Consider the following 17,142-nt stretch of genomic DNA (forward strand, 5'->3'; position numbering starts at 1 on the left):
CCTATTGAAATTGGGCAAAAAGCATTTGTTATGCCATCTAAGGAATATGAGGTAGGAGGAACTTTTATTGGGCCCTGGAGCAGATTACAGTATCCTTAAAATGCAGGGTAGAAATAATAATGATTATTAAATACATAAGAAATTTAAATCAGATTTATACAAAAACACATTAATACAGGTTGCCTGCGGTCTACATAATACTTTGCTTTATGCACGTAATGCTGGTTCATACTATTCATATAATACAGTACATTTAGCTGTGTCTCCCAAATACATAATATTGAAAACATATGGATGAGCATCACGATCCTTAATTGCTACAAACCCGAATGGCACTCAAAATGAAATTCAGCACTGCGTGGATAACCTCTTTACTTCCCAGGCTACACAGATGAGCAAAGGCTAATTCATAGGTTCTAATTTCCAGCAGTTTTAAAATTGGGAGGAGAAACTGCCTCCTTTGCACAGTACATAAAGTACTGAAAAGGATAAAGTGCTTAGTGCTTTGGGGTCCATCAGACAGGCAAGGGTCGGTGATGGAAACCTAGTGCCATGTATGGCAAATTCTGCCAGAAAGTGCATCGTTTTTAAGTGCAATCTGGTTGCAGAAATGTATGTATCTCACGTAAAATTACTTGGAGTACAGTACGTGTGTCATAGGACGGTTCTTGTGGATCAAAGTGTAGCAAAAATGATCTGTGGATGACGGATCAATAGAACCTAGCCTAGGACATAAGGGTGGTATATCAATTGGGTGGAAACCAACCTCTGTTAGCCGAAAAGAAAAATTTCTTATGTAGGAGCACTTATTTTGTGAGGATAAGTGTAGTGCAGTGTAGCGGGAGTGGTGTAAGTGATATTTAAATTTTTACCCAACTAGTGAGCCAAAGTTTTATTCCTGCTCCCAGTAGGCAAGGATAAAGAGGGGTTAAAATAACTGTTATTTAATTAAAATCCCTAGTATTGTGTCGACATGTTTCGAGGTATCCCCTAAACCTCTTCTTCAGGACAACAAAGGGACCTGCCTCTTGTGTACCACACCGTGCAGGACCTATAGTAAAGTGAAAATAAAGATAATGAATGCACACCTATTGTGTGAGCATTTAGAAAAAATACATACGGTTGATTCTGAACACGTAGCATTTATTTTATGGCCAAATTGCGCCTCATGGTCTGTCTGGGTGGAGGGGCCTGTAGAACCTGTGCTCAGCAACCCTCCGTCAATACAACCTACTTGTTCCCAGGGTAAACCGCATCCTCTTGTGGATCGCATCTTCTTGTGGATTCTCTGTCGCCCCAAATGCATTATTTGCCATACAAATAGTGTTGGTATGTTGGGAATAGAGCTCTTTCACTTTGGGTACAGCTCTGACAGGGAAAGAATCCGGCATGAAAAAATATTCTAAGATGCCTAAGGGTGTAAACGTATCTCTAATAAATTTGAGCCATGTCAAAAGCCCTATCCATGGTTAAACAGTCGGTCAGCACTACTCTACAGAAATGGACTTCTGGATTGTTCCAGACTCTCAGCCAAAGTAAAAGAGGCTGCAATTGGATATGATATTCTATAAATCCTAGACCAAATTCTTTGTTACAAATGTTTGTAGGGGTTGACTGAGACTGAAAGAAGCCTTCTCAAGAATTTATTGTCTATAGTTTGGAGGCATTAACTGTTGGAATAGCCCCATACACCAGCACCAAATGAGGCGATAGGTAGGCAGTTGCTTCTAAAAATGCAAAGTAATTTTTTTTGTGGGTTTATGCCAAAACCTTTTGGAAAATCTATATACTGTGTCAAATGACCTTTCAAATTGTAGGACCCTAATATGCAAGAGAAATTTCCAGCTAAAACCAACGTCCAGTGGCATGTCTACATTTGTAAAATGGAGGACTTTTATAATCTCTGAATAACCAAAGACAAATGTCCTTGTTTTAGTTCGTTTTGGGCCACACTTCATTATAAAAGATTTTGTTCTATTTGTCCCAAGGCCCAAATTAGTCATAAAGGTGTGAAAAGCATCCAGCAAAGATTGAAGGCCGCTGGCTGTTCTGGCTCTGAGGACCGCATCATCGGCATATAGCAGTACGGGGACCCGATGCATTCCAATTTTTGGTAAATCTTTCTTCCTGGTACTGCACAGATAGTCCTCAATGCCATTACTATAGAGAAGAAAGAGGAAGGGGGCACAGCTTTGCCTTACCCCAATTACTTAAGGAAATTCCTCTTTAGGATCCCCATCTTTGCTGTATCGGACCTTTGCTGAGGTATGGGCATGAAGTCTATGGAGCAATGTTATGATTGGAATATCAACCCCTAAATGTTCCATGGTGGCCCTTAACTTTGACCGGTTTACTGTGTCAAATGCACATAAAAGCAAGATGGATACACCCTTTTTTCCCTTTGTGTATTTTTGCATAATAAGTGTTAGATTCCGGGTCTGCTCTTATGTTCCAAGGCCGGGACAAATCTAAACTGAACATCAGAAAGACTTAGTGTTTCCGCTACCCAAATGCCTAGTTTGGCTAATATAACTCTATTTAGAATTTTCACTGAGCTATCCAGCAGGGAAACTGGGCAGTGACTGTGCGGTTGGCCCTTGTCACCCTTCTTAAAAAATAGGGTCTATAATCACCTCCTGACATGTCTTTACTAGGGATCCGACTATAGCAGATCCTGATACATTTGTAAATAGAGGCCCTAAAATTGAGGGAGGGATTTGTATATATCAGATGGAATCATATCTGGTGCCGGGGCTTTATCAGATGGACTACTTAGTATGGCCTGGAGGACATCCAAAACTTCAATCATCATGCTAAAGGCTGTACTATTATCATCAGAGAAGGGTTGTAGAGGAGGACACATTAGATATATTTTCAACTATGATCCCTCAAAAAGGTATAGCTTTAAATGCAATGAAATTGAAAAAACAAGCCCAGCTAATTAAGAGATTGGTCAATCTGCCCTATCGAACATTGGTGAAGAAATGATCACAACGTGGTCATGATGTTGCAAAATCAGATGGAACTCAATCTGATCCAGGTTAAGGAAGATGATGTATGCATAATAATCAAAACACAGTGTTACACAATCATTTTTGAGAAGACCCAGAATGTGCAATGTCTTATATTTGGAATTTCAAAGGATTTACAAGAAGAGTATAAAACCAGCAGACCAGGATTTAGGGAGAAAATAGGGGAGCAATCAGACAGTTGGGCAGAGTGGATTCTAGGTCTGCTGGGGGCAATAATTGTGTTCTTTCTCTTGCTATTATAACTAACATGTGCACGGTTTGGTTTATGCCCGCAGATGGTTTACTTCAGGTTTTCACCTCTAATTTATTTTCCTTTTCAATTAGTGTGCTTCTTCCTTGGTTCTTTCCTGATCCCAATCCTTTGTGTTACCAGTCATGTGATGTGTTTGACCTTATTTCTATTGTCTTTCCTTTATAAAGGCTTCTGTCTGGTATGAGGGTTCATCACAACAAAGCTGTGTTCCTTCACTTGTTTTCGGTCTTCCTCCACTTGCTGATAGTGACTTAACTCCTGGAAAATGCCATTATTTGAACCTAAATTCCTGTTTTTCTTCAATCCTTTGAAGACTTTATCCAGCAAGAAAGTTTTGCTTCTCAGAAGGTGGCAGCTTGCCTACCACATATTCGAGTGTGTGGTGACATTGTGGCTTCTGCAACCAGTTGCCTATACATCGGACAGCAGAAGACCCGGATCTGGATTATGGGTAGACTGGAACAATAGCAAATAACACAGAATCACCTCTGGTTCTAAGACTCATGCTTTCTTTTGCTTGGAAATCACCCATTTCTGCCCTGTTGCAAGCTTCTTCCTCTTCTGTCAGACGCATGGAAGAGGAGGATGTGAAAAGGGTCACAAAAAAACAAAGTAACTAGCACAATCATGCCAGCATAAGCTTGCCTTGCTAGCTGGATGTTGAAACTATTTCAGGTGAATTAACCAACGATAGCTTGCAAAGAGAAGTGTTGCTGAATTATGCCACATTCACAAGTCTCCAGATGAAAACTAAGGCCAGACCCACAGGTTATGGCGGTTTACCAACCCATCGCCAAACTTCCCTAATCTCAGTTTATAAAATCACAGGTGAGAAGATAGATGCAAGACCATATGGTACAAAACATTCTCCATTACCAATAGACTGACTTCAGACCCTTGGAAGAAATGGAAACAGTTGGGGAACACATGAAAGAATATCTTCATCAAACTCAAACAAGCTGCCCTCATACCACACAACACCTTAACAACTTATGTCACTTGTATTACTTGACTGGCTATGCAGACAGAATGAATAGGGGTCTCCATGTTTCGCTATATTACTCCCAATTTCTTTTACACTTTGGAAATTTGGTATTTGAACTCTAGATTTGCTGAGGCCTGCTGACCATGCCCCAGATAGATATATGTACTCTGCTTCAAAAACAAAGAAAATGTTAAAGATCTCTTAGGGAAATCAACTTGTGTGCCAAGGTTTTGCACATTTGTAAAAAGTACAATAGGATGGATGAGTGAAAAAGATAATTTAATCTCTAGCATCTGAAGATCTAACATGCTAATAAAGTCACATTTGAACAGCAAGCTGTAGAATCCTATTTTTAAAATGCATGACACCGACAAATGCCTTACATTTTTAACTTCTCTCAGGAAAACAAACAAGCTGCAAATTAGCACTTAGTAGAAATACATGTTGATTATTTACACACCTGCTCCATACCTTAAACTTGTTCTCATTGCCTGCCAGAAACATGAAAAGCACAGATTAGCTAGAGGTTCTTCTAATCCCGTGGTTTAACCGCAGTGATTCACTACTTAATGCCCCTTTTTGTGCTTTTCCATCACATTTCCAGGTGCTGGGGAACTGGGCGAGCCTTCAGAAGGTTTGGAGAACGGTAGAGATGGACACAAAGGAATAAGACTTCTCTGTTTTTCTATAGTGAAGGAGAATTTGTGATGGCTTTTGTTAGACAAGATCCTGAAACTAATAAATGAATTAATTTGAAGATAATAATTTACTTTTCAGTTTTCCGGTTCCTCTGTATTCCTTATCGGTGTCACTGATTTCACTGTACACAGGTATAACGTAAAAGTATAACAAGTAATTGAGTATGCAGATTGTGAAAGACTTGGTGGCTAAAAACCGATTGAAGCCTGGCAGTGGTGTCCAGGGTTTAAGGATACAAATGTGCGAAAAGTAGTCTACTTGGCCAAGCTACATGCTTCAAAACTGGGCGGATGTCTCTGGAGCACCCTAGCTGCTGTTTGCGATCTGGAGAAATGAGTGTGAAGTCTACTGGAAAGAAACCGTGGACTCAGTGCCCCTCAGTGGAAAAGAAGATAATCCCTCTAGCAGTGGTGCACAAGGATGAACAGATTTTATCTATCAGCAACTCCAAAGTTTACTGCCTGCCTGAGACCTTCTGCTAGGATGAAGACCCTCTGCAGTACAATTAGAACAGGAATCCTTGCATCTATATGATACAACAATCCATTTTTAACCTGCACCTTTAATGCACTAAGATACAGGCACTGCAATTGATAACGTGTAACCTACTTATACTCATCGCTGTACTCATCTAACATGCTGGATGTCTGGACCAGTTTGAACATGGCAGATAATGAGCTGGCATCATGAAAACAGGCCGTTAATTATAGATCGAGTGAAACGCACAGCTTACGGGTAAACAAGCCTTGCAACATTTTTTAGCGTCACCGCTGTTTACTTACTGAGCTTTCCCTTCTGTTGACTCACATAATGTTACTAAACCAATGCATATTATATTTTATTTGAAATGCAGGCAATGCAAACGCACCTATATGAAATAGGGGTAGGATAAGGACTTTAAGAATCTTCCTGGACTACCCATGGTCACACACATGCCAACACTCTTGTATTAAGCGTCACCATCCACATTCTTCAAGATACAAATCATTCTATTTGAGCTTTCTCTGCAACTTACAAATCTCTCCGGATTTCTCTAAATATTCCTGTCTCGTGGTTCTAAGAAGTTGGCAAGTATAAGAGTATGGCTCACATGGCTGTGGATCTGAGGACTGCAAGTACCAGAATGCAATTAAAAGAACAGGATTGGATGAGTTACACCTTACCGTTGTTAAGGATGCCAGTGCACTCCATGTTGTACTCACCATCACTGGATATCAGGTGGCACTAAGAGATCATTTACAATGTCATAAAAGTTAGGAAATGCTAGTATATGATAAAAGGTGTGGTAAACTGCATCAATATGCTTATTTTTGTAAAATAAAAATTAGGGACAGAACCCCAAAACTGAATTTGCAGTCACATTATGTTGGGTGAGAGGGGGAAGGGAGCGGTGTAGGCATGGTCAAATTTGCCAGGGTTAGTTTAGTTTTGGTTCCCAGTCTGGTCTTGACTAGTAAATCTATAAACAATGAATTCCTGAAATTGCAATTTCCTCCCTTAGGGCCCTAATTTAGCACTTATTTAAAAATATGAATAACATATGGATTGTAACTAGAAAGGATTTTTTTTTACATATACCGCAACCTCAACTCAATGGTATTGGAGCGCTCTACATGAGCACCAGTTACATTACACAAGGGTGCATTCAGTTTCTTTAACATGGTTTCCAAAGTTGGCAGCTCTGGCTGTTGCACCACATCCTTCCACTTCAGTTTTGTGCACAATACTTCATTCTTAGATAGTGTTTTTGAAGGTTAAGTAAAAACACTTTGCTTGGCACCTATACATAGCCGTTACCCCCTTCACATCCCATTACTGTAAAGAAGTGCCTAATCGCTGATAAGAACTTGTACATTTAAAGTAGTTTGCTTATTACCTGTGTATCCAATAACCTGGAATGACTGTGAAGGTTTTGCATCTAAAACGAAAACGTAACCATCCACTGCTCCAGAAAGAAGGATTTGACCATCGTGGTCATAGCTAGGAATAAGGTAACAGATAAAGTTAGTAGATTGAAGATAATGCTTTATGAAACAAAGATTACAATTCAGCAATAGTCCCTGCGCATCAGACCACTTGCTGGTTGCTCATGGACCTGATTCGAAACAAGGAACGTTTCCGAAGAAATGCTTTAAAAGAAGGACTCATACCTTTGCACACACTTTTTCTATGCTCTAACAAAGTGGGCTTTTTGATGCAGGGCATAGATATATAGGCCTCTTGCAGGAGCAGCTCAACTTGCTTGATGAGAACCCCAAATCTGAGTGGATGATCTCAGGGTAAGCCTATCAATAACCACGGTAAAGATTACACCTGCCCTGGTAGCAAAAGAGTGATGTCAAAAAGGTTTCGAAGCTATCTAATGCCCCAATCCTTTGTGATCAATGCGGCCCTGGCTTGCTCAGTTGAAGTTGAAGTGCTTTGCAGTGAAAACTCCAATAACATATTGCCATAATTTAGATTTCAGACTACTGTCTGATGTCTTTGTTAGATTTTACTGTGGCCCACAGCATGACAAGCAGCAATTTACATAATATTATATAAGACAACTCATTTCAATTAAATCGACATTCCTTGCCATACACAAACTCACTCAAATTTCTAGCTGCCTTTTTATGGCTGGACAGACAGTGCAGCTGTTGCCAGACAATTATGTGACCATCACTAAAGAGGGGCCTTTGCTCTGCCCACATGCTGGGAGCCAGGAGTACATGTTTTGATTGGGCAGAAGTTGTGTGCCTCCACACAAAAGGTGATTGCCTTCCACACAGCTCCGATCATTTTGTTTATTTATTCAGCTGTCTATTGGGAATGCTATTAAAGTGTCTTAGAAAACTAGAGAATTTATGTTGGTTTTCTCTGGCAGCAGCACAAATAGGAGGAGGGCAGTCATTAACCTATCTGGATTCTTAAGTCTGGCTTGACAGTGCAACTGTCACCTTACCTTTTAACCTACATCAATGTTATTCTACAGTTTGTTTTTTATTCCAAACAAATACATATCTACCTCCCATGCTATTTACAAGTAATGCTTCATATAACCATAAACTTGCTGGAGAACAAAGCCCTCTACTTTTTAACTATAAGAAAGACCAACTATTGAGGTCACAGTTGGCCCCTGGGCCTGGTCACCAATCCATGCTTTGTAAAGGGTTTATGTAGCCATGCAAACTTACTTTCAACTCTTATACTTGTTTTCTTCATCTATACTTAACTGCAATGAAGAATTTCTAAATACATTTAACTACATTCACTATGCATCTAACTTAGCCAGTGCTACAGACTTCTCTGTGGATTCTGAGGTTTATGGAGGCTTGCTAAAGTTTTTGTGACTGCCTGGCATTAATGAGCATATGTAAATACCAATAAAAACATTTTAGAAATAATAAATAATAAATAAATAAAGGCAGTGCTCCATAGCAATCAGACAGATCTAAGAATGTCACATAACTAAGTGTAGTTGATGCAGTTCCATGAGTGGCTTAATTTAAAACATCAAGACATCAAATTTTCCATCGAGTCGAGCTGTACAAAAATGACATTTCTGGACGTACAAATTACATGCGTGGAGGGCTGTTTGAAATCTTCATTATATAAAAAGAAAAACGACAAAAATACAATACTACACCACCGCAGTGCCCATCCCAGGAGTTTAAAGGCAAATCTGCCATATGGCCAGCTACTCCGGATAAGAAGGAATTGTACGGAGCTATGAGACTATGAGCACTATGCAGAAACATTCTGTGGAGAAATGGTGAATAGAGGCTATCCACGAAAAATGCTGAAGCATTCCTATAAGAGGGCTCGCTTCACCCCACGAGAGTGTCTACTAGAGGTAAAAGAAAAACAAGAAGTAAATAGATTAGTCTGTGTGACTACATATGGCCCTGACACCAATAAGATCAGACAAATGGTCTTAAAAAATTGGCACCTCCTTGAGGATTTGGAATGCCCATTTCCTCGCCCGTTGTTTGCCTACAAGAAAAACAGGAGTATTGGCCAAAATATCGTGCGTGCAGACATAGCTTTGCCCAAACCAAAGAGTGACTTACTATCACAATGGGGGATGAAACCCATTGAAGGACACCACACGTGTGGGAATTGTGTGTCCTGCGCTAGCACGATTGAGGGTAAAGAATTCCAACATGCCAACATTAAATGGAAATATGTGGGGTTCTCAAATTGTCGGACACGCAATGTTGTGTACGTGGTCATGTGCCAGTGTTCAAAAATTTACATTGGTAAGACTAACCAGCAAGTAAATGTACGAATAACACAGCATAGATCCCGCATTAAAAATAAAGTGGTATCAGCCCCTATGGTGGAACACCTTATTGACAAACAACATATGGAAAACGACTTCAGATGGTTAGTACTGTATAGTGTCAACCAGCTGAAATGCCCCGCTGATACAGCGAAGTTGCTACTGCATAAAGAAGCGTATTTGATTTTAAAATTCAACAGTGCCCTAACTGGACTAAACACATTGTCTGAAGTTTCAAGACTCTAACTAAAGAAACATGCCATTCAAATCAAATTCAAACTGAATGAGAACAATCAATCTAGCAATTCCAAACAATCAAAAATGGCTGTCATAACATCTAAAAACCAAACTGAGTTTTCCTATTAGGTGACTGAGTGAGGATATAAAAGCGAAACTGCACGCAAAAAGATGGCCGCTGTGCTAGTTGACCGTTGGTAGACTTAAAAATGAGGTTTGAAAAACTGCACGTCAAAAGATGGCCGCCATTTGCCAAACAATGTTAACATATAAAAATACACTAAAAGATGGCCGCGATGTCAAAAAGATTGGTGTATTGACAACCGGCACACAGGAGGGACAGGTAATACGACTGATATCTCTAGGCTACATGTGACTGAAAATTGACATTAAGGTGATTGAATTTTTATAACTTGCAGGCAGAATATGGTCAACTACTTCACCTTGAGACGTGCAGCACCCCGCGCATGAACGCGCTTAATTGAGAGCAGGTATGTCTCTTGAACTGCAATGAGGACAGGAGAATTTTTTAATATAACGGAGGGGAACAAACTTTAAATGACTCCGTTTTTGTTGGTTACAGCTACCGAACCCGGCAGCGAGAGACAGATAACTGATAAGGATGCCAACACGTGGATAAAGATCCGAGGAGGTATGCTTAAACAATGCTTTTGCAAACGAGCTCCTGAGCTTACTGAGAATTAAAAACAAAGGTCCTTATATATACAATTTACATTGTAGATAAAGACACAGACGAAGTAGCGAGCAAAAAGTACAACTGTGGACCGGCGAAATGCTGGAATACAGGTAAAAGTAGCGACATAAAAGAATGGAGGCGAGAAGAGGGGGAGCAAATGAGAATTTAAACTGAGTACTAAAACAGAATTCTTTTTTTTTTACATACACTTTGTAGATAAACAAAAGAGACAGAGCCCTGATGAGAACCCAAAAAGTGACGGAATTGGGTTTGAAACGCGTCAGCATTTAAAACAGAAATGCATTAAGTTGCTGTATATTGAATGATAAATGCTCTTGTGTTTACTTTGTCCTTTGGGTATAAATTTAATCGGAGAACACCTTGTAAAAACGAATTTATTGTGGATAAAAGCCGCTGCGAAATGTGTAGTGTATATATATGTATTGTGGAATTTTGATGTATTTGTATAGTTAATTTATGTAGAAAGTGTCAAATGTGTTAATGTGTTGTGTTTTTTTCAAACAAGATATACCTAAAAAGAATGAAATAAAAATTAAAAAGGTATGAAGTGGATATACCGAACAAACTATATAGTAATTTTGGTTTGTTTTCCTCAATTGTGAGGAGTGAAAGAAATGTGAGGTTGGCAATCTTTTTTGGACAAGTATTGACGGTCCAGCCAACTCCACGCCCCAGGACCTAACTCCTTATTGTAAGAAAACATAACTAAGTGTAGGCAGGGCCCATGGCAATTTCCTTTTCTGATCACTTGGGCTTTTAAACTAATCAACAAAATGAAAATGGCCTTCACAGGATGGGGAATGCCTATAACGACCATGTTGCATTCACACATCTGACCCAACTACCGATATACAAGTGGAAGGTTAGGATGTGGAGACTCCTGGCAGTTACCATGTGGCTGATTCCCACGCAAGAACTGTAGTCTCCACAGGCCAACTCTACCGGCAGCCAGAAGCGCTGAACTTAACCATGCTACTCAAAGGCGGCCCCCACAATATGAAGCAGTCTTTCAGTATCTTTTCTACCAGCACAATCACAGAAATCAACATACAACTGGGCTCGCTGAGCATGGCACTGCAGGTCCAAGTACAATGTATATTTTGACCCAGTCGTTATTAGCCTTTATTTAAGTAGAACACTCAGTTCCAGTAAGGGAACGGGGCTTGACTAGATCATGATGTTTATTGTACCTTATTAAACTAAGTAATGCACCTAACACCTGTCTACATGAGAACACAGTTTAATATTTATAATGTCCAAAAAGTGTATAATCTCTAAGAAGGGCCAACACTTTAATTAACTGCAAAGAGGTTACAGGTAACAAAACCCATGCAGTAGAATACACTGGTAGCTTGGCCTCCAACACTGCGGATTACTCACTGCAGTTGTTGCACAGGAGAATTGGACAAGAAGACTCTATGGATCAGGCGTGGAGCTCCCTCTCTGGTAATATCGATGAAGTAGACATGGCCGGTTACACTGCCGACCGCAGCAGAGTGTGACGAGGGACAGCAAGCCATAGCAGTCGCCTAGTTAAAGAAGGCATGAGAAACCATAAATATACATTCTCCACCACTAAATCAATTTGTAGCTATTGGATCATTTTCAAGGAAAATTTTGTCTCAATGTGGGTTTCATACAACTACGACATAAACAAGGTGCTCCATCATGTACAGTAGTGAAGTGGGAAATATCGTCCAGGAGCATTAGAGATCTCTTTCTGTAGCATATTTTATGATCAGATCAGCTGAAAATGTAGACTTCTTATGCCCCAAATATAATCACATTTTATTAGTGCATATTAAATTAGATTTTCATAACATATACTGCCTCCAATCAGATGCATCAAGGAGCTTGAAGTGGTGAATGAGATTGGAAGGGAATAGGAGCAACTGATTAAAATGTATTTATACGGGCAAAATGGACTCTTGTACAGTGAGAAACCTTTCTAAAGGAAAGACATGGAGACAAGTACCAAGTGGGAATCAGCCATGGACACTTTCCCCGCACACAAAGAACAAATACCCCATGGGCATCAGCACTGCAAGCTCCCCCACACACAAAGAGCAGATACCACAAGGGCATATGCTCACTCACACACACACACGCATACACACGCACACACACACACACACACACACAGACACACACACACCCCAAACACAATGAACAGGTGCCACACAGGCATCAGCTGTTAAAGCTTTCCTCACACACAGAACAGGTATGTTAGAAGAATTTGCAATGCAAGCGTTCTCAGGACACGCTGTCCATGTTTGATATGGGCACTCAGCAGTGCCATTGTCCCTCTCACGCAGAGAACAGACACCACATAGGTGTCAGCTATGTAAGCTTTCCCCACACACACAAATTCTAGATATGATATGGGAACCAGCAGAGAAAGCATAAAGCACACCCACAAAGTCTACTAGAACGGAATGAACAGTTTCAGTTTTCCTTGCACTGCACAAATATAGAAAGTGTCCCAAGGTCATCGGCATTGCAAGCTCCACTCGCGCACTCACAGAACAGGCAGCACGTGCCTATCTGAAGTGCAAGCTTGTTTTGGTGCAAAAAAGGATCGCCAGATGGGCGGGGGAGGTCTATATACCTGCCTCCCCGCCTACTGGCAGGCCGGAAATGACAAAGTTAGGTAGCGCAGGACCCCGCGTGAATCCAAACACTAAACTTGTCAGGTTTGTGCCATCATGTGGCACTAAGGTGGCCTCAGGTTCAGCAGTGGCAGCTTCCCTCACAGCATAGGAAGAGCCTGAAGTGCAACTGCACAATTGTCCTGCCCACAAAGAGACTGAGCACCACAGGTGGCAGCAGTCCCCGCTTCCTCACACACAGATCTAGCACAGGCAGCATTCAGGCCGCCCTGATCATGGCTGCCTCTCGTGAGGTTCCCCACCCCTAACTGGTAGCACCTCACCCACAACAGCTCGCCTTTCCCTTGTTAATAAACAGAGAGCTGTGTACTTCATTACTATATTACTGATTCAATAGAAGCGTAAAATAGCAATCAAAGGCAAGACAGCAAAAACAGAAGCTCACAGACCCCACACACAAATAGATCTTTTGCACATTAAAACATTTCAAACTAGAGGGATTTTCCAATACCAAAGTAAATCCTGTGGTTTGAGATAGGCTCTTGCCGGTTGTGTGATCATTTGGGTCATTTAAAATGTATGACGTGTGTATCCAGTTTCTAAGATATGTTGTTATAGAGGAACGACACATAATAAATTCTGTGAAACCACCAGTACTTTTTATTGCTCCGCTGACGATTCCTGAGCCCTGGGCTGTGTAATATAAAGTGCGTGCAAACCTTGTCCATAGAAGATGACCACAAATATAACTCCATGGTGAGCTGATAAAGCATAGCAAGCGGGACACTGGATAATAAATGGCACATACTGTCAGAAGGGGGTTGTGCATGGGCACATTGGACATACTGAATGAATCCTTGCATTCATATGAACTACACCAGGTTGTATCTTTAATAGATGGAAATAACATAACAATTTACATACCTTCTCCCCACCACCAGCAAATGGTCTCTCAGTAGGATTGTGTATCGGATAACGAGTTGTTCACTGATAACAGAATGGCCACCCATGAAAATACTGATCGTGTTGAGTTAGAGCATCACTAAAGGTCTTCATTGCTCATGTGTCTGCATTTATAACAAGGCACAGACACAAAAGCATCCCTTCATTTGCCTTGTCCAAGCAAATGAGGAAATGGTCATAATGCTGTGTGCAGGCAGTTTGTGCTCACAAGTGTTTTACAGCCTACTCTAAAACACCAAACAACCCTTGGAGCACAGACTGCACCCTTTGGCTGATTAGATAAAATGGTTAAATTTTTTTTAAAACAATTAAAAGAAGATGAGAAATGTTCAATCAAATATCCCCCAACAATCTATGCAGATTACCAACTTTTTGGAGAATCTGCACAGATTTCAGACACACACACACAAACATATATTACTGAATTTCTCTGAAATTTTTACTGTGTATTGTTCACATGATGGACAATCTTCAGGAGACACTTCCATAAACATGCTTCCCTGTAAAAAATATCCCATCTCCTTGAAAAAACACGTGGGTTGGGAAACTTTGACACTCTAATTATAAATGCACTTCAACCTTTGTATTTGAAGGTAGGTGAGTACCAATTGGGGATATGCCTTTGTGGTCTCTTCCTACATCTCACCTGGTAATTAAATATGCTCCTTCCCCATCACTCAATTAATACTTCAGGAAAAAAAACATAAAATTGGCACATTTTCGGTGATGCCAACTTTCATTTGCGGCAAGATGCTGTTCCATATCCTATTTGTTTTTATCCAGGATCTGTGTTTAAACATAGTGCAGCTATTTCTTTGTATCTAGAATGAAGTCAGCAAAACTCCTGAAGAATCAGTGCCTAAGTAGTGAGAGAAGTGCAACATACATCATGAAATACTGTCATAAGTTCTCTGCCATTGCATACTTTATAAGAAAACATGTTACTTACCTGTAACTGTAGTTCTCCAGTATTGGAAGCTTTCAAAGATTCACATACCTGAATCATTCCCCGTCGTCGAGACGGGAGTCTCCAGTATATAAAAAAGCAATGCTTAGTAGTATAGCAAGCTGAAAAGAGGCCTAGGCCCATTTCCCTTTTGCAACCCATAGCCTTTGTTATGTAATAAAGGCCCAAACTTTTCCCTGAACCAATCAGAGCGCCTCACCCTCTAGAGCACTCCTGAGAGAACCTTTTGCCCCTCAGATTTTCGTGCACTTGTGCCATAAACACCTTTTGTGCTAAATCCCAGGTGAGCCTCTCAGGGGAGGAGGGTGGGTGTATGTGAATCTATGAAAGCTTCCAATACTGGAGAACTACAGTTACAGGTAAGTAACTTGTTTTCTTACTCCAGTATTGGAGCTTTCATACATTCACATACCTGAATCAGAATAGCGAGCAGTAAATTATAGCACATTTTGTTTTGTTACCTACAACTCTAAAATAGGCAACATATGTCAGTCCACCATCGCAGTCACTGTCTATAAATACCCATAGACAGATGTTTATAAATTACGTATAATACAGCATATGACAATAAAAAATGTGCTTTTCTTACCTCAAAGGAAGGAGGGATGGAAAAGAGGGCTCACCGTTACCGGAAAAGGTTCCTCAGTACCGCTTCCCCACCACTGCCACATCCAATCTGCAGGTGAATCAAGGCAGTAATGTCTGGTGAAGGTATGAGTACTCTTCCAGGTAGCAGCCCTGCAGATATCCTGGATAGGTACTCCTGCAAATAAAGCAGTGGCGGTGGACACTGCCCGTGTAGAATGTGCACGAACAGATGCATTCCCCGGCTTCCCCGCCACCTGATGACAATATTGTATTGTCTTTGAAATCTTTCAAGAAATTCCCCTTTTACAAGGGAGAAACCCCTTCCTTGGGACACTATAAGCAACCAATAGTTGGGAAGCCTTGTGGAAAGGCCTTGTTCTTCGCCCGTAGAATTCCAGGCACTGTTGAACATCTAATGAATGAAAAGCTTTTTCCACTGCTGTTGACGGTTGATGGTAGGACCGCTTAAGAACCAGTGGTGTATTTAGATGGAAATCTGTTGGCACTTTTGGAATTAATTTGAGATTAGTCCTGAGGACCACCCTGTCCTTCTTTGAACTGCAAAAACGGTCCTTGTATTGTGAGAGCCTTTATCTCTCCAACTCTTCTGGCTGAAGTGAGAGCTCGAAGAAGAGCTAGTTTCCCGGATAAGAATTTCTGGGTCGAAACAACCCCTTCAGGAATTGTTTCATAATTCTTTCAGATCAAAGTGATGGACTCAAGGAAGTTGTCTATATTGAGAAATTGCCGTCAGGTGTACTTTAATAGAAGCATGGGCCCAACCAGATTTTGCCAACATCAGAATATATGGAATAATTCGATGTGCCTCGGAGTTTAGAGGATGAGTATTATGTTCTTGATACCACAGACTGAATCTCTTCCATTTCATCCTATAAGTTTGGTTTGTCGTATCCGCTCTGGCATGCGCTAGAATATCTGTATTCTGCCGAAATATCTAGGATGCGGAATTCGCAATATTCAGGAGCCAGGCCATTAAGCGCAGCGATTTCAGGTCCGAATGAAGCACTTGACTCCGGGACTATGTCAATAGTGATGATATTGGTTGTAGACGAATTGGGCGATCCTCCGATGGCAGGAGCACCTCCGTGAACTAGTGTTATCTGGGTCACCACGGAGCTATTAGTATTACTTTGCACTGTTCCTTCTTTATCTTTGTGAGAGTATGTGGCAGGAGGGGGATCGAAGAAAGGGCGTAGGCAAAGACGCCTGACCATGCTATCAAAAACGCATTCCCCCAGATTCCCCCTGGTGATGCCAACTTGCGAAGAACTGGCATTGTGTTCTGAGCTGTCGCAAACAGATCCACTGCTGGAACTCCCCGCTTGAGGAAGATGATCCGCAGTATATCCCTGTGAGTGCCCGCTTTGATGTTCAGATTTCCTGGAAGGTGTTTCTCCTTTAGAGATACTCCATGTTGGACAGCCCACTTCCATATCTTTTGTACTTTCCACGACAGGGAATGGATTTTTTATCTCCCTGCTTGTTGAGATAGTGCATCGCGGTCGTGATGACTGCTCTCACCCAAACAGACGTTCCCTGAATTCTTGGTAGGAAAGCCAGTAGTGCCAAGCCTACCGCTCCGAGCCCAAGTCAGACGATGTGAAGCTGTTCTTGCCACTGCCACAGACTGCTGACCTGCAGATCCTGAAGGAATGCTCCTCATCCTTCCAGAGATACGATGCATTTTTTTTTTTACTATGCCACTGCTTGCATCATAGCCAGGTTGACCTTCGCCTTGTCGCCGAAGGATCCCTCTACCTGGTGCTCTCGGCAATCTAGTTTCTCCTGTAATGGGTGCATCCTTAG

At 41.1% G+C, this 17,142-nt stretch overlaps 1 protein-coding gene across 1 annotated transcript in view; it reads right to left on the reverse strand.

Annotated features, from left to right (window-relative positions):
- The window catches only part of CFAP43 (cilia and flagella associated protein 43), a 753,224-nt gene that overhangs the window by 552,702 nt on the left and 183,380 nt on the right, over window positions 1-17,142 (reverse strand). The window contains exons 11-12 of the mRNA XM_078643733.1: window positions 11,569-11,717; window positions 6,846-6,949 (exon numbers count right to left, since the gene is read on the reverse strand). Of these exons, the coding sequence (XP_078499859.1) occupies window positions 6,846-6,949; window positions 11,569-11,717 (253 nt within the window). The remainder of the gene's footprint in view (window positions 1-6,845; window positions 6,950-11,568; window positions 11,718-17,142) is intronic.

Source organism: Lissotriton helveticus, chromosome 5_1 (genome assembly GCF_964261635.1).
Source record: "Lissotriton helveticus chromosome 5_1, aLisHel1.1, whole genome shotgun sequence".
Lineage (NCBI taxonomy): Eukaryota > Metazoa > Chordata > Amphibia > Caudata > Salamandridae > Lissotriton > Lissotriton helveticus.